General features: G+C 40.5%; 1 protein-coding gene across 3 annotated transcripts in view; it reads left to right on the top strand.

Moving 5' to 3' along the window:
* ccdc40 (coiled-coil domain 40 molecular ruler complex subunit) overlaps positions 1-25,773 on the top strand; it is an 88,521-nt gene that overhangs the window by 22,703 nt on the left and 40,045 nt on the right. For 2 of the 3 annotated variants that reach the window (XM_072241979.1, XM_072241981.1), the window contains exons 4-8: positions 1,075-1,185; positions 8,308-8,470; positions 11,739-11,851; positions 13,164-13,247; positions 14,761-14,980. In XM_072241979.1, the coding sequence (XP_072098080.1) occupies positions 1,075-1,185; positions 8,308-8,470; positions 11,739-11,851; positions 13,164-13,247; positions 14,761-14,980 (691 nt within the window). Of the gene's footprint in view, positions 1-1,074; positions 1,186-8,307; positions 8,471-11,738; positions 11,852-13,163; positions 13,248-14,760; positions 14,981-25,773 lie in introns of those variants that run through there. The other variant, XM_072241982.1, reaches the window with a different exon arrangement.

Here is a 25,773-nt window from a genome sequence, read left to right as displayed (position 1 = left end):
GGAGATAGAAAATGCATGCCAAAAGGGCAATGTTACAATAGTCATGGGGATTTCAATATGCAGATAGATTGGGAAAATCAGATTGGTGCTGGATTTTAGGAGGGGAAATTTCTAGAGTGCCTATGGGATAGATTTTTAGAGCAGCTCATGGTTGAGCCCACTAGAGGATCAGCTATTCTGGAATGGATGTGGTACAATGAACTCGAATAGATTAGAGAGTTTAAGGTAAAAGAACCCTTAGGGGAAAGTGATCATCAAATGGTGAAAGGCCTTGATAGAGTGGATGGGGAGAGGATGTTTCCTATGGTGGGATGGTCTAAGACCAGAGGTCACAGCTTCAGGTGTGCTATTAGAGCAGAAATGAGGAAGAATTTTTGTAGCCAGAGAGTGGTGAATCTGTGGAAGTCTTTGCCACAGGCAGCTGTGGAGGCCAAGTCTTCATGTATATTTAAGGCAGAGGTTGATGCGTTCTTGATTGGTCAGGGCATGAAAGGATATGGGGAAAAGGCAGGAGATTTGAGTTGAGAGGAAAATTGGATCAGCCCTGATGATATGGCAGAGCAGACACTCAATAGGCCAGATGGCCTAATTCTGCTCCTATATCTTGTAATCTTACAAAAAGAAACTTAATTCTGGTTTTTAACTGTAAGGACTCATCTTGTGTGGAAAACTTGTATATTGGCAGAATGTTCATGCAACAAGAAATCATAAAACTGTGGCTGAGGAAAGTCAGATATCCACCATTCCCAGTATCAGTCCATTCCATCCATTCACAACGACGTGCAGAACTTTAGCCTTTTGATTGTAAATTAGAAATACATTGCCTAAGCTTCTATATCATGCTGCTGCTTTGAATTGTTTGCTTATAAAACCAACCAGTTAGATACCGTCTTCAGTCACTATTTGCAGTTCTTATTTTTTGCCTTGTAGCTCTTTTGGGATGACTTATTTTGTTCAACGTCTATGAAAGTCCAATTTATGTGAAGAAAAGTTTAATTTATAAATTTACACTTACTTTAACCTTTTAACTGCTATGCAATTGTCTGTTAATTGCTTTGTTTTCATGAAAATCAGGAGGAAGTTACAGCTGAAACGCCCGAAGATGGAGGTCAGATGCCCTTTACTGAATCTTCAGTGTCACCACAATTAGCTGAAGATGGTCTTGGGGAAGCACAAGTCAATATGGTAATGCACAACAATTCTATTGCTATTTTCATATTATTTAGTGAATTGGTTTAATATTTTGTAAATTTTAAGATTAAAAAAATCATCTTCCACAATTTCTTGTTCAATGAATGTCATGTATGATTTAAAACAAAGTAATTCTCACTTAAAATGAAAGTATTATAGTCTTAACTAGAGGGCACCTATCGTACATGCATATGCTAATTGCATTTTATTCAAATCAGTATGGAGTTACTGAAGATAAGATAAAACAAGGAGATTAGACACATACGTCAGAACTTGCTATATCTGATATTGTTCTGGCTGTTATAGGAGATGTACAAACAAATATGGTTAGGAGTAGCATGTACTTCTTAGGTGTATTTTGTGGATTGTAATTTGTAAAATATTAGATTAATATAACTTATCCTGTTCCTATCCTTGATAAAGAGAGTACCAAGTATGAGAGTGAACCATGCAGACAAGAAGATATTTGTCATAGTCAATTTAAAAAATCTGATGACATCTGACCAGCTGTATTGGAAGCTACAGTATTTCTCAATGCTATTGATAGATTAAGGATGAAACTTGGCCAGGTTACCATTTCTCATCATTACATAATGGAATGCAACTAAAAATACACGTTCTTTTAATTTGAGTGAACATGGAATCAAATTTTTACTTTGATTAACCTGTTCCTATCCTCCTCTTGGTTTATAATTCCACTAAGTAGGATGATTCTTCATATACAAAATAAAAATAATATCAAATAAACATTTTTTAAAAAAAAACTGCAGAGTTGTGGACACAGCTCAGCTCATCACGGAAACTTACTTCTCTTCCATGGAATCCATGGTAAACACTTCTCGCTGCCTCAATAAAGCAGCCAGCATCATCAAAGACATTCTTTCTTCTCCCCCCTCCCATGAGGCAGAAGATATAAAAGCCTGAAGGTACATACCATGAGGGTCAAGGACGTTTCTATCCTGTTGAATGTATCCCTTGAATACTAAGATGGACTCTTGACTTCACAGTTATGCCCCTGCACCTTAGTGTTTACCTGCATTGCATTGAATTATTTTGTTCTGCACTCTGCTATTTTTCTACCTTTCTGTACCTCAGAGCAATGTTGTAATGAATTGATCTGTATGGACAGAATGCAAGATTAGGTTAACAGTATATTTCATTATCATAAGATACAGGAACAGAATTAGACCATTTGGCCCATGGAGTCTTGCTCTGCCATTTCATCACGGCTGATCCATTTTCCTCTCAGCCCCAGTATCCTACCTTCTCCCTGTGTCCCTTCATGCCCTGACTAATCAAGCGCCTATCAACCTCTGCCTTCAGATCCGCATGTGGCAAAGAATTCCACATATTCACCACTCTGTGGCTAAAGAAGTTCCTCCTCATCTCCGTTCTAAATAGACATCCCTCTATTTTGAGGCTGTGTCCTCTGGTCTTAGACTCTGCCACCAAAGGTAACATCCTCTCTACATCCACTCTGTCAATGCTTTTCAACATTCGATACATTTTAATGAGATCCTACCCTTATTCTTCTGAATTCCAGTGAGTACAGGTCCAGAGTCATCAAACGCTCCTCATATAATAAGATTTTCAATCTCAGAATCATTTTCTTGAACCTCCTTTATACCCTGTCCAATGTCAGCACATTGTTTCTTAGATAGGGCCCAAAACTGCCCACAATACTCTTAGTAAGACCTTACCCGGGCTGCATACAGCCTCAACATTACATTCTTGTTTTTTATATTCTAGTCCTCCGAAATGAATACTAACATTGCATTTTCCTGCACGAGGATTCCCCAAGTCCCTTTACACCTCAGATTTTTGCATTTTCTCTCCATTTAGAACATATCCTACATTTTTTCTTCTTCTACCAAAGTGCATGACCATACATTTCTTGACATTATAGTCCATCTGGCACTTATTTGCACATTCTCCTAATCCATCCAAGTCCTTCTGTAGCCTTTCTGCTTCCTCAACAGTACCTGCTCCTCCACCTATCTTTGTATTGTCCACAAACTTGGCCACAAAGCCATCAATTCTGTCATTCAAATCAAATAAAAGGAAGCAGTCCCAACACAGTCCCTTGTGGAATACCACATGTCACCGACAGGCATCCAGAAAGGGCTCCCTTTATTCCAAATCTTTGCCTCAAGCCAATCAGCTGGTGTCCTATTCCATGCTAATATCTTTCCTGTAATACCATGGGCTCTTAACTTGTTAAGCAACCTCATGTGTGGCACCTTGTGAAGGGCCCTCTGAAAATCCAAGTACACAACATCCACAATTCTCCTTTGCCTATCCTGCTTGTTATTTCTTCAAAGAATGCCAATAGATTTGTCAGGAAAGATTTTCTCTTAAGGAGACAGTGTTGACTTCAGCCTATTTTGTCATGTTCCTCCAAGTACCCCAAAACCACATCCTTAACAATCAACTCGAACGTCTTCCCAACCACTGAGGTCAGACTAACTGGCCTATAATTTCCTTTCTTCTGCTTCTCTTCCTTCTTGAAGAGTGAAGTGACATTTGCAATTTTCCAGTCCTCCAGAGCCATGCCAGAATCTATTGATCATTGAAAAATCATTAATAGTACTTCAACAATTTCAGAATCCTGGGATGTAGACCATCTACCTTAAGACCTTTCAACTTCCCAAGTAACTTCACTCACTTGCCCCCTGATACTTGCAAACTTCCGGCATACTGCTAGTGTCTTCTACAGTGAAGATTGATGCAAGATATTTATTTAGTTCATCCACCATTTCCATGTCCCCTCAGTACTACCTCTCCAGCAGTCTGATATCTACTCTCACCTCTGTTTTACACTTTATATGTCTGAAGAAACTTTTGGTATCCTCTTTAATATTATTGACTAGCTTGCCTTCATATTCCATTTTTTCTTCTTTATCTTTAGTTTCCTTCTGTTGGTTTGTAAAAGTTTCCCAATCCTCTAACATCCCACCTATTTTTGTTCTATTATATGCCCTCTCTTTGGCTTTGACTTCTTTTGTCAGCCATGGTTGCAACATCCTGCCTTTCAAATACTGCTTCTTTGGGATGTATGTATCCTGTGCCTTCTGAATTGCTCCCAGAAACCCCAGCCATTGCTGCTCTGCCATCATCCCTGTTAGTGTTCTCTTCCAATCAATTTTGACTAGCTCCTCTGCTCATGCCTCTGTAATTCCCTTTACTCCAAATGAGAATAATGAACCAATTTACCAACTTAAAGTCAATTGAGCCAAGTAGCCATTACCTTTGGAACTTTGGTTTATACCATTATATTTTCCTGACACTCTTTATTGTTGTTGATGGATTATAGGCAACATTATGTTGTCCATCCGTTATTGGTACGATGTAGCTATTGCAAATCTATGTTGAATCCTCAGTTGTGGCAATGAGTTGACGAACAGAAAAGAAACATGGTCTGAATGCATGTGCTTGAGAAGAAGAAAGAAACAAAGCACAAGTTTCAATTGGGAGTTTACTCTGTATGATTCTGCATAGACAGTATCATTGTGCATTATTGTCTAACAGTATACAATGGAAAACACTTAATAATCATATATATGTAAATTGATAGTGTATTGCAGTCCTGCTGAAGAAGAGAGATCTTTGACTAAAAAAAGTAGTTAAGTATATTCCAGGGGCATAAAAGAAGTACTATTTCCTTTAACGTTTGATTTTATGAACAGTTGGTGTAACTTGTGGTGCTTACTGTGGCACATTGTGAAAAACAAGTTAGTATCAGCTTTTAATTATTACAAATGGCTGTGCTTAAATTGGGATGGCATCACACTTAGTTCATAAAACACCATTCTGACCAGAATGCATCGCTTACAAATTAGACAAAGCTGCTTTCTGACATACAGGCTGTCCCCAGGTTATTACAGGGTTTCATTGAATGCAAGCAGTGTGTGGGAGATGATCACTGGAGAGGATCTGATGCAAGAAGATTGGCTGCTGGCTTTATTGACCCATTGAGGGAGTGAGTAAGTCTGCTAGGTGCTCCCAGCTCTGCTTGGCTTGATTGTTGCAGCTTATTTGGGGAGGAGTGAGTATTGTGGGGATAGAAAGCATGCAGAAATGTCCCAGTTCTGCCCAGCAGATAATGCCTGCAACCCTGCAGTAGCCACTAAATCCATCCCACTGGTCCCCCAAATACTCACTCGTACATATGAGGAACCCATAAGTTGGGTGCTCGAAAGAGGATCTTTTGGTGCCATCTTCAAATAAATAATTGAAAACCCATTCAGTTTTAAATTACCAGACAACAAATAGATTTCAATTCCACAGAGCCCATTGAAGTGCCAAATCCATGTTACAGTGTAGGAGTTGATAGCTCAATATTTGATTGTCCCATTTGAGTGTTCAAATATCACCCCTGATTCCATGTTTCAGTATTATCTTTCATTCATTCTCTAAGGCATTGGAGGATAGCTGATAGTTTTAATGAACAGCAGTTTTTTATTTACAGAATAACACTCCTGCCGAAGGGTCTTGGCCTGAAGCGTCGACTGTACTTTTTTCCTGGCCTGCTGAGTTCCTCCAGTATTTTGTGTGTGTGGCTTTTCTGACGAATGGTCTCAGTCCGAAATGCCAGCTGTCTATTTATTTCCATAGATGCTGTCTGACCTGCTGAGTTCCTCCGGCATTTTCTGTGTGTTGCTCTGGATTTCCAGCATCTGCAGACTTTCTCATGTTTAAGTTTTCTTAAAGTTGCTTTCTGTACAGATGCAGCGAGGCTTCAGTATGGAAACATTGCGGCCACATAATGGATCCCATGGTACAATGTTTAGAGTGGTACCAATCAAAATTAACAAACATGTATTACAAGAGTTACTATATCATCTATTATGTCTCTAGTTCTTGCATATCTATTCTTAATCTCTTAAATTTTTGTGATCACTTAAATTTAAAATGTTAGATAATGGTTCTTAGAAAATCATGAGGGTTAATGGACCATAAGACTATAAGATATAGGAGCGAAAGTAGGCCATTCAGCCCATTGAATCTGCCCCACCATTCAATCATGAACTAATCCAATTCTTTTGTCAATTCAATTGTCAAATCTTCCAGTCATCTCCATTCCCCTGCTTTCTCCCCATACCCTTCAATGCCCTGGCTAATCAAGAACCTCTCTCTCTTTGCTTTAAATACAGACAATAACTTGGCTTCCACACCCGCTCATGGCTACAAATTCCACAGATTTATCACCCTCTGACTAAAGAAATTTCTCTGCATCTCTGTTCTAGATGGACATCCTTCAATCTTGAAGTTGTGCCTTCTTGTCCTAGACTCCCCAACCATGGGAAATAACTTTGCCATATCTAATCTATTCATGCCTTTTAACATTTAGAATGTTTCTATGAGATCCTCCCTCATTTCCTGAACTCCAGGGAATACAGCCCAAGAGCTGCCAGATGTGCCTCATACGGTAACCCTTTCATTCCTGGAATCATTCTCGTGAATCTTCTCTGAACCCTCTCTAATGTCAGTATATCCTTTCTAAAATAAGGAGCCCAAAACTGCACACAATACTCCAAGTGTGGTCTCAAGAGTGCCTTATAGAGCCTCAACATCACACCCCTGCTCTTATCTTCTATACCTCTAGAAATGAATACCAACATTGCATTCGCCGCCTTCACCACCAGCTCAACCTAGAGGTTAACTTTTAGGGTATCCTGCCCAAGGATTTCCAAGTCCCTTTGCATTTCTGCATTTTGAATTCTCTCCCTATCTAAATAATAGTCTGCCTGTTTATTTCTTCCACCAAAGTGCATGACCATACACTTTCCAACATTGTATTTCATTTATCACTTCTTTGCCCATTCCCCTAAATTATCTAAGTCTCTCTGCAGACTCTCTGTTTTCTCAACACTGTTCGCTCTTCCATCTGTCTTTGTATCATTGGCAAATTTAGCCACAAATCCATTAATCCCATAGTCCAAATCATTTACGTGTATTGTAGAAAGCAGCGGTCCTAACACCAACCCCTGTGGAACTCCACTGGTAACCAGCAACCAGCTGGAATAGGATCCCTTTATTCCCACTCACTGTTTTCTGCTGATCAGCCAATGCTCCACCCATGCTAGTAACTTCTCTATAATTCCATGGGCTCTTACCTTGCTAAGCAGCCTCATGTGCGGCACCATGTCAAAGGCCTTCTGAAAATCCAAGTACACCACATCTACTGCATCTCCTTTGTTTACCCTGCTTGTAATTTCCTCAAAAAATTGTAGTAGGTTTGTCAGGCAGGATTTTCCTTTCAGGAAACCATGCTGGCTTTGGCCTATCGTGTCATATGCCTCCAGGTACTCCATAATCGCAACCCTAACAATTGATTCCAACAACTTCCCAACCACTGATGTCAGGCTAACAGGTCTATAGTTTCCTTTCTGCTTCCTCCCACCCTTCTTAAATAGTGGAGTAACATTTGCAATTTTCCAGTCATCTGGTACAATGCCAGAATCTATCGATTCTTGAAAGATCACTGTTAATGCCTCCGCAACCTCACTAGCTACTTCCTTCAGAACCCGAAGGTGCACTCCATCAGGTCTGGGGACTTATTCACCCTCAGATGATTATGCTTCCTGAGCACCTTCTCAGTCGTAATTTTCACTGCACACACTTCACTTCCCTGACACCCTTAAATGTCTGGTATACTGCAGGTGTTTTCTACACATTCAGTTCCTCTGCCATCTCTGTGTCTCTCATTACAATATCTCCAGCGTAATTGTCTATTGGTCCTATATCTACCCTCGACTCTCTTTTACCCGTTATATACTTAAAAAAGCTTTTAGTATCTTCTTTGATATTTGTTGCCAGCTTCCTTTCATAATTCATCTTTTCCTTCCCAATGACCTTCTTAGTTTCCTTCTGTAAGTTTTTAAAAGCTTCCCAATCCTCTATTTTCCCACTAGGTTTGGTTAGAGCCAGTAAAATGCTGACCGAGCTTGCAGCATTTGTTGGGAAGCTAGACAACCATTTCTAAACTTAATTTTGATCTTTTAGTATTATAATGCTGCAGGCAGAAGTGTAGTCAGTTAGCACATAATATTTAATCAATAATTACTATGAACGAAGCTGATATTGTACTTCTGAAATTTGTTACCCTATTTGCAGATGGTGCAAGATGAAGTTGCTTTAGGAGTTATCGAAACTTCATCAAAGAAAGAAACATCTACAGATCAGCTGACTGATACTCAACTGCTGAATATTAGCTGGCAGCAATCTTTGATACTAAGCAGCACAACTGAACCTATTTGTCAAGACCTACCAAATTTGGGTAAATCCCTCAAAATTAGCGTTGTTGTTTGGAATGCAAAATGACCGGATGTTGGATTACATCTATTCCTATTGCTTTTTTTTAACACACTGCTATTAATCTCCCAAGACATTAAATGGTGTGAGCAAAAAAAATTTGGCTTTGAGCCATATGAAGATACATGAAAGCAGATGAACAAAAGCTTGATCAAATGTTGGCTTAAGTGGCTTCTCAGAGGGAAAAGAAGCAGAAAGGTTACAGAGGTAATCCCAAGCCTGACGGCTTTGGCAGTTAAGAGCATGATTATCAACTGCAGAGTAATTAAGTACAGAGATGAATAAAAAAACAATCTGTGGAGCACAGAAATTTTTGAGTGTGGTAGTTGGCTGCAGGAGATTACAGAGATAGGAAGGACTATAGGAAAGAAATATGAAAGTAAGTATGAAGATTTTAAAATCAACTAATTGCTAAACTGGCAGCCATGACAGTTTGATGTAAATAGTTGTTATTAACTTCTACAGCCAAGAACTCTTTCTCCCCGCGCCCCCCCCACCACCCCCGAAAGTTAATGCACTCCTCAAAAACAGGCCGTTTGGACACCTACAATATGAAGTAAACTACTCTGTTCCTCTTCATCACTTATCACTTTCCTTCTTTAGGGCATAACTTAAAACTTATATAATTGACAAAGGTCATCTGTCCTGATATCTTCTCATATGGATTGTGGCTTTCTCCCAATTCTCCTTGTATCTTTTTTTGGTAGATTGGCCTGATCATTGGTTATCTTCTTACTACTGCACCAGAGGTCCAAAGGAATAGCCACTAGAATCCAAACTTTTGGCAGGCAAAACACTCTGCATTCAAGAAGTACAGATAATCGCATGTCAATAATTTTACCAGGTTTGCTGGGGCTGACTTCTAAACATTTTGTCAGCCCTGAGGATAGAGCATTAACAGAATCAACTGCCTATTCTTTGGCATACTTTTGGGAGACGTTTAAGATATACTTGCCACCACTTTGTGAAATCTGTCAAGTAGCTCCAGACATGCTAAAAATGCATGCTTGCAATTTATGGTCAAAATTTTAAATAAATCATTGTGTTGGCAAAAGATATCTGTGAACCAATTTAGCCTCTTTGATTGTTCATATACTTCCTGATGATAGCATTTAAAATAGCCCCATATTACAAATGTTATGGACTGCTTTCAGGTCAAGAAGTTACTGGGAGAATTTTCAGTACTGTGCAGTAATATCAGAGAGAGAATGGAGTTTCCTGCGCGAGCAGTTGTTAACTTGCAATTAACCTATGCAGTGAAATGAATGGAGCAAACAGAATACTGTCAAGCACATATGCAAAAAAAATACCAGCCAGAATGTCTGTATGTTTTTCATGATTTGTCTGTAAACCTGTCTGTCATTTACTTAACAAACATTCATGGCTTTAAAGAAATTGACAAAAGGAAAATATGTCTGTTTACATATTTCTAACCCTTACAGTGCCTATAAAAAGTATTTACGTTTCCTGTTTTATTGTTTTACAATATTGAATCACAATGGATTTAATTTGACTTATTTGACATTGATCAACAGAAAAAGACTCATTTGTGTCAAAGTGGAAACAGATCTCTGCAAAGTGATCTAAGTCAATTACAAATATAAAACACAAAATAATTGATTGCATAAGTATTCACCACATTCAAGTCAGTATCTGGTAGATGCACCTTTGGCAGCAATTACAGCCTTGAGTTTGTGTGATTAGGTCTCTATCAGCTTTGCACATCAGGGCACTGCAATTTTCCCCAATCTTCTTTACAAAACTGCTCAAACTCTCTCAGATTGTATGGGGATCGTGTGTGAACAGCCCTTTTCATGTCCAGCCACAAATTCTCAGTTGGGTTGAGGTCTAGATTCTGACTTAGCCACTCCAGGACATTAACTTTATTGTTTTAAGCCATTCCTGTGTAGCTTTGGCTTTATGCTTGGGGTCACTGTCTTTCTGGAAAACAAATCTTCTCTAAAGTCGTAGTTCCCTTACAGACAGCATCAGGTTTTCCTCCAGGGTTTCCCTGTATCTTGCTGCATTCATTTTACCCTCTACCTTCACAAGCCTTCCAGGGTCTGGTGCAGTGAAGCATCTCCGCAGCATGATGCAGCCACCGTCATGCTTCACGGTAGGGATGGTACTTTTGATGATGTGTGATGTTTGATTTATGTCAAACATAGCATTTAGTCTGATGACCAAAGAGCACAATTTTTGGTTTCATCAGACCATAGAACCTTCTTCTAGCTAACTTCAGAGTCTCCCACATGCTTCCTGGCAAACTCTAGCCGAGATTTCATATGAACCTTTTTTTAACAATGACTTTTTCTTTGCCAATCTCCCATAAAGCTGTGACCAGTGAAGCACCCGGGCAACAGTTATTGTATGCACAGTCCCACTGGTGCTTGTAACTCCTCCAGAGTTGTCATAGGTCTCTTAGTGACCTCCCACACTAGTCTTTTTGCACAGTCAGGCAGTTTTTGAGGATGGCCTGCTCTAGACAGATTTACAGCTGTGCCATATTCTTTCCATTTATTGATGATCGACTTAACTCTACTCCAAGGGATATTCAATGGCTTGGAAATTTTCTTGTATCCATCACCTGACTTGTGCTTTTCAATAACCTTTTCACTGAGTTGCTTGCACTGTTCTTTTGTCTTCATGGTGTAACTTTTGCCAGAATACTGACTCACCGGCAGTTGGACCTTCCAGATACAGGTGTATTTTTATTGCAATCAATTGAAGCACCTTGACTGCACACAGGTCTCCAAAAGCAGATCTCCATTTAACTAATTACGTGACTTCTAAAACCAATTGGCTGCTCCAGTGATGATTAGGTGTGTCATATTAAAGGTGGGGGGGAGGGTGAACACTTATACAATCAATTAATTTGTGCTGTATATTTTTAATTAATTTAGATCACTTTGTAGAGATGTGTTTTCAGTTTGACATGAAAGAGACTTTTTCTATTGATCGGCATCAAAAAAGCCAAATTAAGTCCACTGTGATTCAATGTTGTAAAACAATAAAGCATGAAAACTTCCGGAGCGGTGTGTGAAAACTTGTTATCGGCATTGTATCTGAAGCACATTTGTAATATTTTACTCGGAGTGCTGTTATGAGAGAGCCACATGCTTATTTATTTTTTAAGACCAAAAATTCCACTTTCATTTTTGTGTTTGTATTTATTTCTTCTGTTATATTCTTTCTTTCATGGATACTGAATATAATTTTTCCTCTTTGCGCAGGCCTTGAATTAGAATGTCCTAAAAGTCCCCCTATGATGGGTGAATTAAATGTTGAAGAAGAATCAGATACGGATGAAGAACAGACAGAACTGATTGTGCTTGACCCAGATCACGTAAGAAAATATTTGCCATTAGACAATCTATCTTTGTTAGAGTTTAAAAGTCATTGTATTCAATATCATTGCATGTTTTGTGCTTACAGAAAGTAATTAAGAATATAAAACTAAAAAGATAATAAAAATATTATTTTATAAGCTATATAGTGTTGCAGATAGTAATATGAGGGGCTGACAATTCACACTTGAAAACTTAGATATTTAAGCCCACAGCAAATGCAATGTAGTAGTTATAATGTAGTATACCACCAAAAACTTTTACAAATGCACCAAGGTGCAATCTACACAATAATTTATACCAATGAGATTTACAGGAAGATTTTTCCTACTTGGTATGGCTGCCAGCTGCACCTCCAACAGTGCAACAGTGCCCTAAGGTCAGCTGTAGAGTCATCAGCCAGGGACCACCATTCATTGATGTTTCACTCGCCTTGTGGTGGAGCAGTGGCAGGGACATCTCCCTGCCACCCCCTGCAGCTTTCAATGGGTTTAGCTGCTCCCCCAATTTCTGTTTCTCCTCCTCATCAACAACCAAAAGCTGCCTCTTCAACCAACGCTCTTGTGGCCCTCCTGAGCCTCGCTCCAGTCAATGCCATATCACGGAGTAATCTTGTCGTCGATGCGCTGATGAAGTACCAGCATCCTATCTCCACAGGGTAGGTGGTGGTCCTCCATCCAGCTTCCTTACACTCATCAATGATATGTAAATACCTGAACTTTTCCTCATTGTCTTGAATTTAGAAGGTTCTCCTGGAAAATGTTGGAAATTGAATACTATTTGGAGGAATGGATTTGCAGTTTCTGGATTTATTTGAAAGCTGCTGTCTGTTTAATTGTGCCCTGATGCGGACTGTCCTGGGATCATCATAGTTTGAAAATCCAGACCTTTTTTTTTGGTGCCAGTAGTAACTGAAACACAGGATAATGACAGTTAATGATTGGGACATCAGTATTGATGACTGTACTAATATCTAAAAGATTAGTTACATATAATTGACCCATGCATTAAAATGTAGTACTTGGTTTGGTTTTAGTAGGTACTGCAGGCAGTGAATCCTGCAAATGGAGGAAAAGATTTCAGCCATTGAATTGTTCTGTTTGCATTAATCAATTACATGCAATTGAGTAAAATCAACTCATATTTTGATTCTGTTAAGAAAGCACCTTTGCTTTCCTGCATCAATGGAGCACTTCAAAGCAAATGTAAAAGTTGTTCTATTCTCAGCATTTGGCATTAGTTTTACAAATATAATTTCAATGAAAAGAATATGTAACCAATATTAAATAAATCTCTTCTTTAATTACATAGCCACTAATGAAGCGCTTTCAGGAAGCTCTGAAGAGCCATCTTTCAAAGCAGTTGGATAAGATAACTCTGGAGCTGAAGGAATTGGTAAGTATGGTAGCATAGTCCTTGATGCTAAGTAATGCAGAACTATTGCCATTTCCAAGGGGCAGTTCCTCAGCAATTGTAGCTATCTATTGAGCAGACTTCTAAACTGATATTGTACCCTGCAAATATCTCTGTTCAATATAATCCACAGCCGTAATGCTGTAGTCTGAGCTTACGTATTTCTGGTTTGAACTTCCATTCCGAAATTCAGGCTTTGGATTGATTGTTTTGCTGCAATGGAAGTTGCAATATTGGTTTTCACAAGCTGCATTAAACTGGGGTCCATAGGCCTGAACAGAGTTGGCTACCACTTCACGACAGGGAAAAAATGGCCAGGTCTATGAAATGTTTGGTGACATTTTACCACTTAACTCCACTATCCTCTTTGACAGTAATTTTGGTTTTGTTGCAGGCTTCCAATTGCATTTAGTATTATTATGTATATCCACTGGGCAACTTCAGAAACCTACCCTTTCAAAATGCTTATTTGAGAGTCTTTTTGCAGAATTTGTATGTGACCTTACTCTACTCTCTTGTGAGTTGGCTTTGTACTATCCATGTTTCCTAAATTAGCTGAGGTCCTAATACACTGTGGCTTAATTGTGAATCATGTTCTGTGGGTGCACCTTTGTAGGTTAGATGTTTACTATTGTTATTATTTGGGTGCAGGAACGGTGGAGAACAATGCATTGTCATCTGTGCTCCAGATAGATTATTTGTTTAATGATTTTATACAACATATTGTGCCTGATCATGCTGAGAGCTTGTTGGCAGATCCATAGAGCAGTGTTGGTTTGCTGCAGTGTACTTATCAGTTTATTTCAAACCTGTGAAACATTGATTTCAAGGACCTTATTACTTAATTATTTACATAACTAACTTCATATCTAGCCCCTCAACCTTGTGCTAGCCATTCAGCATGACACCATTGCTCTGTAAAGAGACACTAATTTTATATAAAATTTACCTGAATGCTTTTGTTTATTGGGTTCATATTCAATATGTGTGAACAAAAGTATTCATTTTTTAATCATTTCTGTAAATCAATTTGAATTCTTCTCAAATCACTAATGATTAGAGAAATGAAATACAATGGAGCTACTACATGCCAGTGAAAATATCCAGAAGTACTCAGGACGATATTGGGCACATCAAGGATAAATAGAAAGCAAAAAAAAGAACTAGAGGTGCTGCTTGCCAGGCAGCAAATGAGGAGAGAGAAACAAAATTAACATTTTAGGTCAGATAAGTCATTGACCTGAAGCATTACCTGTATTTCTCACTCCACACAAAATGTTTGGCCTGCCTGTATTTCCGGTATTTTTTGTTAATTTTGCATTTTCTGGAGGCTTGATCTTCTCAGTGAATAACACAAAACCAAACTCTCAGTAGCTATGCAATCACAAAGGTTAGTTCAACCATGGCACAGTGGGGATGAAGGTTGTGATGTGTCACATTGAGAATGATGTGCTCATCAACTGTGAGTTAATGACATTACTGTCTTGTCTTCAAGTCAGGGCGAATGAAAAAGCTGACAACTGAACGTGAAGACACGGGTGTGATCCTTTATGGAGTACAACAATCTCTTGCACAATTGCAAATGGAGCTGGAAAAATACCACAGCCATTGCTCAGAAGCTTCAGCAAAAAGAAGAAAGGCAGAGGAAGATTTGACATGTGTGAGGAATCTTTACCAAATGACACAAGCCAAAGCAAATAGTGAGCGCTCAAAAGGTGACTATAATAACTTACTTAGTTATTTGTTAAAGCTAGTGATTTGAAATGATGGATATATGGAAAGAAATAATGATGAAATTTCTCTTCATATGTTGTATTGGATCCTAATCAGGTGAATAATTTGATCATTTTGGCAACTCCTTGGCAACTGAACCAAATATGCACTTTTAAGTGAAACAATGCATTCAATAGCTGGCAAGTAAACATGGAGAAACAAATCAAGGTGTTTTGCAGTGGTGTAAGAGCCACAAATGAATGTCACAACAAAATACTTTTTGAGTCGGTATCTAAAATGAAGTTCTTTAACTATGTTTTAAGGAGGAGCTTAAACAAGAAGGGCAGAAAAGGTTGAGATACAAGTTTCAAATCATACAGACAGTCATGACATGAGCAGCAACGAATGACTATCCAATAATTTGTAAGGCTAGGGGATTAGAGCATAAAGGCATTTAAACAAGCTGACTGAAATTTAAGTTGGAGGTTTATGAGTTTCAGAAGCTAATAGAGCTCATAATGACAAAGATCATTCGTGGTAATGTCAAGGTGCAGTGTAGGATGAAAGCAGTAGAATTTGTTCAAGCAGAAGGTCGTGGAGATGACGAAGGCATAGATAACAGTTTCAGATGGATTAAGATAGAATGAAGGCAGATAGCACTATGAAGAGAGGATAGAAATTTTTATTTATGGAGAGAGTGAGGACAGAAGCTCAATTTGGATGTTACATTTGAAAGCAGTTTAACTCCGCCTGGGTAAAGAAGAAGCAGAATATGGAGCTTTTTGTGGCTTTTGTTGCCTCAAAGGGAATTGTAAGTGAAAATAAAAACAAAAACTCCAAATCCACAAAATCTAAAGTAAAAGCAAAAAATCATGAAAATACTTATCATCTGTGTGAAGAGAAGCAGAGTCAGAGTTTCGGGTTGATGGGCTTTCATTAGAACTGGGAAGGAAACAAAAGGAGTTTGTTAAGCTGCAGGAAAGTTATGGAGAGGAGCTGATTTTGATAGTGTAAAGTCAAGATGACCATAAAGATAAGCTATAAACAAGATTGTCAAAGACTGAATGAGGAGCAGTAATGAATTGAATGATGGAGTTGTAAATTACAGAGCAGGAGGACAGACCAGCAGAAATCAAGTTAACTGAAGTTGTCGAATTCAGTATTAAGGAGAAGGCTGCAGTGTACCCAGGCAGAAGATGAGCTTACAGTACAGGAGACCACAGACTTGTAAGTTGGGGTGGGATGGAGAATTAAAATGACAGGCAACAGAAAGCACAACATTGTCTCTGCAGGCTGAAGGCAGACAAAGAGGTCACCTAACTTGTATTTGGATTCTTCAGTGCAGTGGAGACCACATTGTGATGTACTACGCTATGTTGGAAGAAATGGGAGTAAAATGCTGCATCATTTGGAAAGGCTGTTTGATCGTTGGATGGTGGGAAGGGACTAAGTGAAAGGACAAGTATTGCATTACCAGTGGTTTGTTGGAAAATGTCGATCATCCAGGTGCATTTATGGACAAGATACAAAAATAGAGGAGGGGTAATCAGCAAATGTGGACTTGACCCATGACTGGGGGTTGTCACCATGGATAATAGAGGAGGACATGAATGAAAATGAATGGATCTAATCAGTAAGTAGCAATTAGATTAGTATTTAGACTGATAGAGGAAAGGAAAATTTAAAGAAGATTTTAAAAACCCTCTATTAATACATACAGTTGAAAAGAGGTCAGAGGTGGGGGTTTTCATGAAACAATGATTCGGAGCAAGAAGGCTGTGAGTGAACGGCTGATTTTCAGAGCCAAGGCAGTTTTTACCACTTGGGGTAAAAGGGAGGCAAGACTGTGCAGGCGCGTGACATCAGCCAGTAGAGCGCGAAGGGTTTAAAAAGAAGACTGCCATATCGAGCGGGCGGCGTTCAGAATGGGCAGCAGAGTGATAGGGCTTTGGCTCAACGGGCTTAGGCAGTAACGGGACGAGGCGAGGTAGGTTTACCTGTGTTATTTGCAGAAAGGAGGAAGTATGTGTGTGAGGCCAGTTTTCTGTGCTCGGTGTCAGATGTGGGAGGTCCTGGAATCTCTCAGCCTCCTGGACGGCCATATCTGCACCAGGTGTGCCGAGCTGCAGCTCCTAAGGGACCGAGTTAGGGAACTGGAGATGCAGCTCGATGACCTTCGCCTGGTCAGGGAGAGCGAGGAGGTAACAGAAAGGAGTTAGAGGCAGGTGGTCACACGGGGGCCACGGGAGACAGACAAGTGGGACACAGTCAGGAGGGGGAAGGGGAAGAATCAGGTACTAGAGAGTACCCCTGTGGCTGTACTCCTTAACAATAAGTGCTCCTGTTTGAGTACTGTTGGGGGGGACAACCTACCTGGAGAAGCGACAGTGGCCATGCCTCTGGCACAGAGTCTGGCCCTGTGGCTCAGAAGGTTAGGGAAAGGAAGAGGAAGACAGTAGTGATAGGGGACTCTATACTAGGGGGTCAGACAGGCGATTCTGTGGACGCAGGAAAAAACTCAGATGGTGGTTTGCCTCCCAGGTGCCAGGGTCCGGGATGTTTCAGATCACGTCCAAGATATCCTGCAGTGGGAGGGAAAACAGCCAGAGATCGTGGTACATATTGGTACCAATGACATAGGTAGGAAAAGGGAAGAGGTCCTGAAAAAAGAGTACAGGGAGTTAGGTAGGAAATTGAGAAACAGGACCGCAAAGGTAGTAATCTCGTGATTACTGCCTGTGCCATACGACAGTGAGAATAGGAATAGAATGAGATGGAGGATAAATGCGTGGCTGAGGGATTGGAGCAGGTGGCAGGGATTCAGATTTCTGGATCATTGGGACCTCTTTTGGGGCAGGTGTGACCTGTACAAAAAGGACGGGTTGCACTTGAATCCCAGGGGGACCAATATCCTGGCGGGAGGTTTGCTAAGGCTACTGGGGAGAGTTTAAACTAGAATTGTTGGGGGGTGGGAACAGAACTGAAGAGACTGGGAAGAGGAGGTTGGCTCACATATAGAGAAAGCTTGTAGACAGTGTGAGAGGGAGGATAGGCAGGTGATAGCGAAGGGACGTGCTCAGACCGAAGGTTTGAGATGCACCTATTTTAACGCAAGGAGTGTTGTGAACAAAGTGGATGAGATTAGAGCGTGGATCAGTACTTGGAGATATGTTGTGGTGGCCATTACAGAGACTTGGATGGCTCAGGGACAGGAATGGTTACTTAAAGTGCCAAGTTTTAGATGTTTCAGAAAGGACAGGGAGGGTGGCAAAAGAGCTGGGGGCGTGGGACTGTTGATCAGAGATAGCAAAAAAGGTGGACGCCATAGGGGGATTGTCTACGAAGTCTCTGTGGGTGGAGGTTAGGAACAGGAAGGGGTCAATAATTTTACTGGTTTTTTTTTATAGGTCGCCCAATAGTAACAGGGATATCGAGGAGCAGCTAGGGAAACAGATCCTGGAAAGGTGTAATAATAACAGAGTTGTCGTGATGAGAGATTTTAATTTCCCAAATATCGATTGGCATCTTCTTAGAGCAAGGGATTTAGATGGGGTGGAGTTTCTTCGGTGTGTTCAGGAAGGTTACTTGACACAATATGTAGATAAGCCTACAAGAGGAGAGTCTGTACTTGATTTGGTATTGGGAAATGAACCTGATCAGGTGTCAGATCTCTCATTGGGAGAGCATTTTGGAGATAACAATCATAATTCTATCTCCTTTACAATAGCATTGGAGAGAGATAGGAACAGACAAGTTAGAAAAGTGTTTAATTGGAGTAAGGGGAATTATGAGACCCTCAGGCAGGAAATTGGAAGCTTAAATTGGAAACAGATGTTCTCAGGGACAAGTACGGAAGAAATGTGGCAAATGTTCAGGGGATATTTGTGTGGAGTTCTGCATAGGTACGTTCCAATGAGACAGGAAAGTTATGGTAGGGAAACGTGGTGTACAAAAGCTGTAATAAGTCTAGTCAAGAAGAAAAGAAAAACTTACAAAAGGTTCAGAGAGCTAGGTAAAGTTAGATAGATAGATAAGCATCTGTTAGTCTCGTGAGACCATGGATTTGCGCCTTGGAAGGTTTCTAGGGCGCAGGCCTGGGCAAAGTTGTATGGAAGACCGACAGTTGCCCATGCTGCAAGTCTCCCCTGTCCACACCACCGATGTTGTCCAAGGGAAGGGCACTAGGGCCGATACAGCTTGGCACCGGTGTCGTCACAGAGCAGTGTGTGGTTAAGTGCCTTGCTCAAAGACACAACACATTCCCTCGGCTGAGGCTCGAACTAGTGACCTTCAGATCACTAGACAAACGCCTTAACCACTGTTAGAGGTCCAGAAGATTATAAGGCTAATAGGAAGGAGCTTAAGAAGGAAATTAGGAGAGACAGAAAGGACCATGAGAAGGCCTTGGCAGGCAGGATTAAGGAAAACCCCAAGGCATTCTACAAATATGTGAAGAGCAAGAGGATAAGGCGTGAAAGAATAGGACCTATCAAGTGTGACAGTGGGAAAGTATGTATGGAAACGGAGGAAATAGTAGAGGTACTTAATGAATACCTTACTTCAGTATTCACTACGGAAAAGGATCTTGGTAATTGTAGTGATGACTTGCAGCAGACTGAAAAGCTTGGGCATGTAGATATTAAGAAAGAGAATGTGCTGGAGCTTTTGGAAAGCATCAAGTTGGATAAATTGCTGGGACTGGATGAAATGTACCCCAGGCTACTGTGGGAGGCAAGGGAGGAGATTGCTGAGCCTTTGGCGATGATCCTTGCATCACCAATGGGGACGGGAGAGGTTCCGGAGGATTGGAGGGTTGTGGACGTTGTTCCTTTATTCAAGAAAGGGAGTAGGGATAGCCCAGGAAATTATAGACCTCAGTGGTTGGTAAGTTGATGGAGAAGATCCTGAGAGGCAGGATTTATGAATATTTGGAGAGGTATAATATGATTATGAATAGTCAGCATGGCCTTGTCAAGGGCAGGTTGTGCCTTATGAGCCTGATTGAATTTTTTGAGGATGTGACTAAACACATTGATGAAGGAAGAACAGTAGATGTAGTGTATATGGATTTCAGCAAGGCATTTGATAAGGTACCCCTTGCAAGGCTTATTGAGAAAGTAAGGAGTCATGGGATCCAAGGGGACATTGTTTTGTGGATCCAGAACTGGCTTGCCCACAGAAGGCAAAGAGTGGTTGTAGATGGGTCATATTCTGCAGAGAGGTCGGTCACCAGTGGAGTGCCTCAGGGATCTGTTCTGGGACCCTTACCCTTCGTGATTTTTATAAATGACCTGGATGAGGAAGTGGAGGGATGGGCTAGTAAGTTTGCTGATGACACAGAGGTTGGAGGTGTTGTAGATAGTGTGGAGGGCTGTCAGAGGTTACTGCTGGATATTGATAGGATGCAAAATTAGGCTGAGAAGTGGCAGATAGAGTTCAACCAAGATAAGTGTGAGGTCGTTCATTTTGGTTGGTCAAATATGATGACAGCATATAGTATTAATGGTAATACTCTTGGCAGTGTGGAGGATCAGAGGAATCTTGGGGTCTGAGTCCATCGGACGCTCAAAGCAGCTGCACAGTTTGACTCCGTGGTTAAGAAGACATACAGTGTATTTGCCTTCATCAATCGTGGAATTGAATTTAGGATCCGAGAAGTAATGTTGCAGCTATATAGGACCCTGGTCAGACCCCACTTGGAGTACTGTGCTCAGTTCTTGTCGCCTCACTACAGGAAGGATGTGGAAGCCATAGAAAGGGTGCAGAGGAGATTTACAAAGATGTTGCCTGGAATGGGGAGCCTGCCTTATAGGAATAGGTTGAGTGAATTCAGTCTTTTCTCCTTGGAGCGACGGAGGATGAGAGGTGACTTGATAGAGGTCTATAAGATGATGAGAGGCATTGATTGCGTGGATAGTCAGAGGCTTTTTCCCAGGGCTGAAATGTTTGCCACAAGAGGGCACAGGTTTAAGGTGCTGGGGAGTAGGTACAGAGGAGATGTCAGGGGTAAGTTTTTTACTCAGAGAGTGGTGAATGCGAGAAATTGGCTGCCCGCAATGGTGGTGGAGGTAGATATGACAGGGTCTTTTAAGAGACTTTTGGATAGGTACATGGAGCTTAGAAAACTAGAGGGCTATATGTAAGCCTAATAATTTCTAAGCTAGGGACATGTTCAGCACAACTTAGTGGGCTGAAGGGCCTGTATTGTGCTGTAGGTTTTCTATGTTTCTAATAAAATGTGATTTTGTTTTCCAACTTCAGTGAGTACATGAACAGAAGTGTATGTAGGATGAAGCATTCACTGCATCCGAGAATCAAGCTATAAAAGCTCAAAGAAAACTAATCTCAGTTCTATTTATTAATTTGGAAAAGTTTGGAACCAAAGGCAGAAAAAGAGATGGTGGCAGGATTTTGAATACGTCTGTGTTCTTATGGTTTTTCCATTGGTGTGGCAGTTATGTTGGAAGAACCTATAAAATAAGAGCTATTTATCTCTTTGACAGTTCTGAGGTTTGTACAAAATTGAGAATAAGGAATTTGGCTCAAAAATGGAAGCTGAATTTTCATACTAGAATTTTAATAATGAAGGAAATTTGGATACTTCGAAAGAGAAGATGAAATACTCATAGCAAATCAACTGATAAAGTCAATGTAGAAAGGAAAGTGCCATAGTTTATTCTTATTTTAATGTATTTCCAAATTTGCTGACAATACAGAGCTATGTATCTATGTGCAAAGGAAGCAGAGAGGCTTTAGGGAGATATAGGCAAGTATGTGAAATTCATTCAACCATTCAGTTCAATTCACTTTATTTTCCTTAAGGAACTTTGTTTGTGCAATGGTAAGGACAACATCACAGAACTTTAGATGCACAACACCATACTACGAGTCTTTCAAAGGACTTCGTTACTAGCAACGTTAGAGCTACAGGAAGGTAGTCATTATTGCAGGTGGGATTGCTCTTCTTGGGAATTGAGCATATGATGGCAGTTTTCCAAATGGTTGATATGGAATGTTCAAACAGAGAGCTCTTGAGCGTAGAAGGGTAAGGACATAGCAAGTGAAATATAATGTAGAAAATTGTGAGGTCATCCACTTTGATAGAAAAAGAATAGAAACATGAATCCATGATAAGTGTTGAGAATTTGAAAAATGAAGTTGTTCAGAAGAACCTCGGTGCCCTTGTACATGAACTGTTGGGAAGTTCATGTACAGGAAGGCATATGCTGTGCTGGCCGCAATTGCAGGAAGATTTCAGTGTAAATGAGATGCCTTGTTCCAGTTACTTCGAGGATTGTTTTACAGATTTGGTCTCCTTACCTGTGGAAGAATATATGCATGATAAAGAGAATGCAGTGACGATTAACCAGATTCTTCCAGTGGACGATTTGTCATGTGATGACAAGAATGTGATATGATCTCATGAAGTGCAGGAGCTTATGGCAGGAATGAACTTTTTCTTGGCTGGGATAATGAGATCCAGGATTGACAGGACAAAGATGAGAAAAATCTTATTAAACTAGGGACTTGGGATTCTTTAATATTCTGTACCAGAGCGGGGAGATGGAAACAAAAGTGATAGAGGATGGAACAGTTGATGTAAAAGTAGATGTAGCATGTAGAGAGACTGTGAGGGAGGATAAGTGGTGGACAGGGCATAATAACAGTTAGTTGGATGGGTTGAAAAGTGTTTTACAATGAAAACTATCATGAGCAACGGTGAAGAATTTAAAGTGAGGATCAGTACATAGAACCATGATGTGGTGGTCATTACAGAAACTTGGCTGTCACAAAAGTAGCAAAGGCTGATAGATGTTCAGAGATTTAGATATTTTAAAAAAAGACAGGGAGGTAAGTGGGGAAGTGGCATAGCGAATTGGGTAGTACCACCGGGAGGATATTATGAAAGAATTGTCTGCTGCGTCAATGTGAGTGGAAGTCAGAAACAAGAAGGAGTAATCATTATATTTGGAGTATTCTAGGCTTCACTGCCCCCCACCCCAGTAGCAACAGAGGCACTGAGGAACCGATCAGGAGGCAACTTACGGAGAGGTGCAAAAAATAACAGGATTATTGTCATGAGTGACCTCAACTTCCCCAATATTGATTGGCACTTCCTTCATGCAAAAGGTTTAGATGGGACAGAATTTGTCCAGTAAGAGTTCCTGACACAACATGCAAATAGTCCGACTGGAGGAGAGGCCATACTTGATCTGGTAGAAGGCAATGAACCTGGTAAGGTGACAGACCTCTCAATGGATGAGCATTTTGAGACAGTGACAACAACTTCCTGACCATTACTGTATCTTTGGACAGGGATAAAAGCAGGCTGTATGCGATAGTATTTAATTTGGGGAGGGTGAATTATGATGCTATTAAGCAGAAAATTGTGAGCATAAATTGGGAACAGGTGCATTTATGGAAATGCACAACGGAAATGAGGAGGTTGTTTTGGGAGCACTTGCATGAGGTCATGGATACATTTGTCAATTTGAGATGAGGAAAGGGTGGCCGGGAGAAGGAAGCATGCTTGAGATTTAAGAAGCAAGGATCAGGCAGAACTCTTGAGAGTAATAAGGTTGCCAGTAAGGAGCTTAAGAATAGATTTGGGAGAGCTAGAATGTGACATGAGAAGGCCTTGGTGAGAAAGATTAAGGAGAACACTAAGGCTTTCTACATGTACGTGAAGACAGAAGAACGACTAGAATGATGGTAGGACTGATCAGGGATAAAAAAAGAAACGTGCCTGGAGTTGGAGGAGGTCAGGGAGGTCCTTAATGAATGCTTTGCCTTGGATTTCACCAGTGAGGGGAACTTTGGCAAATGTGAGCTCAGCGTAGAACAGGCTGATATGCTGGAAGATACTGAAGTTAAGAAAGAGGATGTGCTGGAATATTTGACAAACATTAGGATAGGTCAGTCCCCAGGGCCGGATTGGATATACCCCAGGTTACTACGGGAAGCAAGGGAAGAGATCGTTGTGCTTTTGGTGATGATCTTTGTGCCCTCACTGGCTGTAGGAGTAACAGCAGAATACTGGAGAGTGACAAATACTACACCTTTTTTCACGAAAGGTAATAGAGATAACCCTGAGAGTTACAGACCAATGGGTCTTATGTCAGTGGTGGTCAGACCATTAGGGAAGATTCTTAGAGACAGGATTTATAAGCTTTTGGAGAAATATAGTCTGAATAGAGATAATCAGCATGGCTTTCTAAGAGGCAGGCCATGCCTCATGAGCCTGATTAAACTCATTAAGAAAATGACAAAGCAAGTGGATGAAGTGAGAACACAGGATGTGGTGTGTATGAATTTCAGTAAGATGTTTGATAAGGTTTCCATGGTAAACTCAATCTGAAAGTCAGGAGACTTGGGATCCAGGAAAATTTGGCTGTGTGCATGCATTATTAGCTTGCCTACAGAAGGCAGAGGGATGTAGTAGATGGAATGTATTCAGCCTGTTGGTCGGTTTTCCAATGGTGTTTTTTTTTCTGGGATCCCTGCTCTTTGTAATTTTTATAAATCACTTGGACGAGGAAGTGGAAGGGTGGGTTAAAAAGTTTGCAGCTAACATGAAGATTGGTGGTGTTGTGGATAGTGTAGAAAGTTGTCATAGGTCATAATAGGACATTGATAGGATGAAGAGCTGGGCAGATGGAGTTCAATATAGAAAAATGAAGTGATTCACTTTGGACGGTTGAACAGGGTTATTGGCAGGGTTCTTAACAGTATGGAGTAATGGAGGAATCTTGGAGTCTACATCCATAGATTAGATTCATTAAAGTTGCTGCACAAATTACTAAGGTGGTTAAGAAGGTATGTGGAATGTTGGCCTTCATTAGTCAGGGGAATGAGTTCAAGAGCTGTCATGTAATGTTGAAGCTCTATAAAATTCTGGTTAGACCACACTTGGAGTATTGTATTCAGTTCTGGTTGCCTCTGGAAATGATGATGAAGCTTTAGAGAGGAGATTTCCCAGGATGCTGCCTGGATTAAGGAACGTATGTTATAAGGATAGGTTGAGTAAGCTAGGGCTTTTCTCTTTGGAGTGAAGGAGGATGAAATGTGACTTGATAGAAAGCATAGGTTGAGTGGACAGTCATAGACTTTTCCAGGGTGAAAATGGCTAATAGGAGAGAGCATAAGATATAGGAGTATGATTAGGCCATTCTGACCACTGAGTCTGCTCCACCATTCCATTATGGCAGATTTATTACCACCCTCAACCTCATTTTCCTGCCCTGACTAATCAAGAACCTATCAACCTCCACTTAATATATCCTATGACTTAGCTTCCACAGCCATCAGTGGTGATCTTCTATTCTGAGGCTGTGCCCTCTTGTCCTAGACTCCCCCAACATAGGAAACATCCTCTCCCCATCCACTCTATCTAGGCTTTCAACATTCGATGGGTTTCAATGAGATTTCCCCCACCCCCCCATTCTTCTAATCTCCAGAGAGTATAAACCCAGAGCCATCAAATGCTCCTCATGCATTATCTTTTAACCTTTTTGTTCCCAGAATCATTTTCATGAACTTCCTCCAGACCCTCTCCACTGCCAGCACTTCTTTTTATAGATAAGGGGCCCAAAACTGCTCACAATACTTCAGGTGCAGTCTATCAATGACTTATAAAGCCTCAGCATTGCATCATTGCTTCTATACTCTAGTCCTCTCACAATGAATGCCAACATTGCATTTGCCTTCCTTACCACTGAATCAACTTGCAAGTTAACCTTTAGGGAATCCTGGACAAGGACTCCAAGACCCTATGCACCTTTGATTTGTGAATGTT

Source organism: Mobula birostris, chromosome 24 (genome assembly GCF_030028105.1).
Source record: "Mobula birostris isolate sMobBir1 chromosome 24, sMobBir1.hap1, whole genome shotgun sequence".
Taxonomy (NCBI): Eukaryota; Metazoa; Chordata; class Chondrichthyes; order Myliobatiformes; family Myliobatidae; genus Mobula; species Mobula birostris.
The sequence above is the reverse complement of the archived record's forward strand: the minus strand, read 5'-3'. Positions and strand labels throughout refer to the sequence as shown.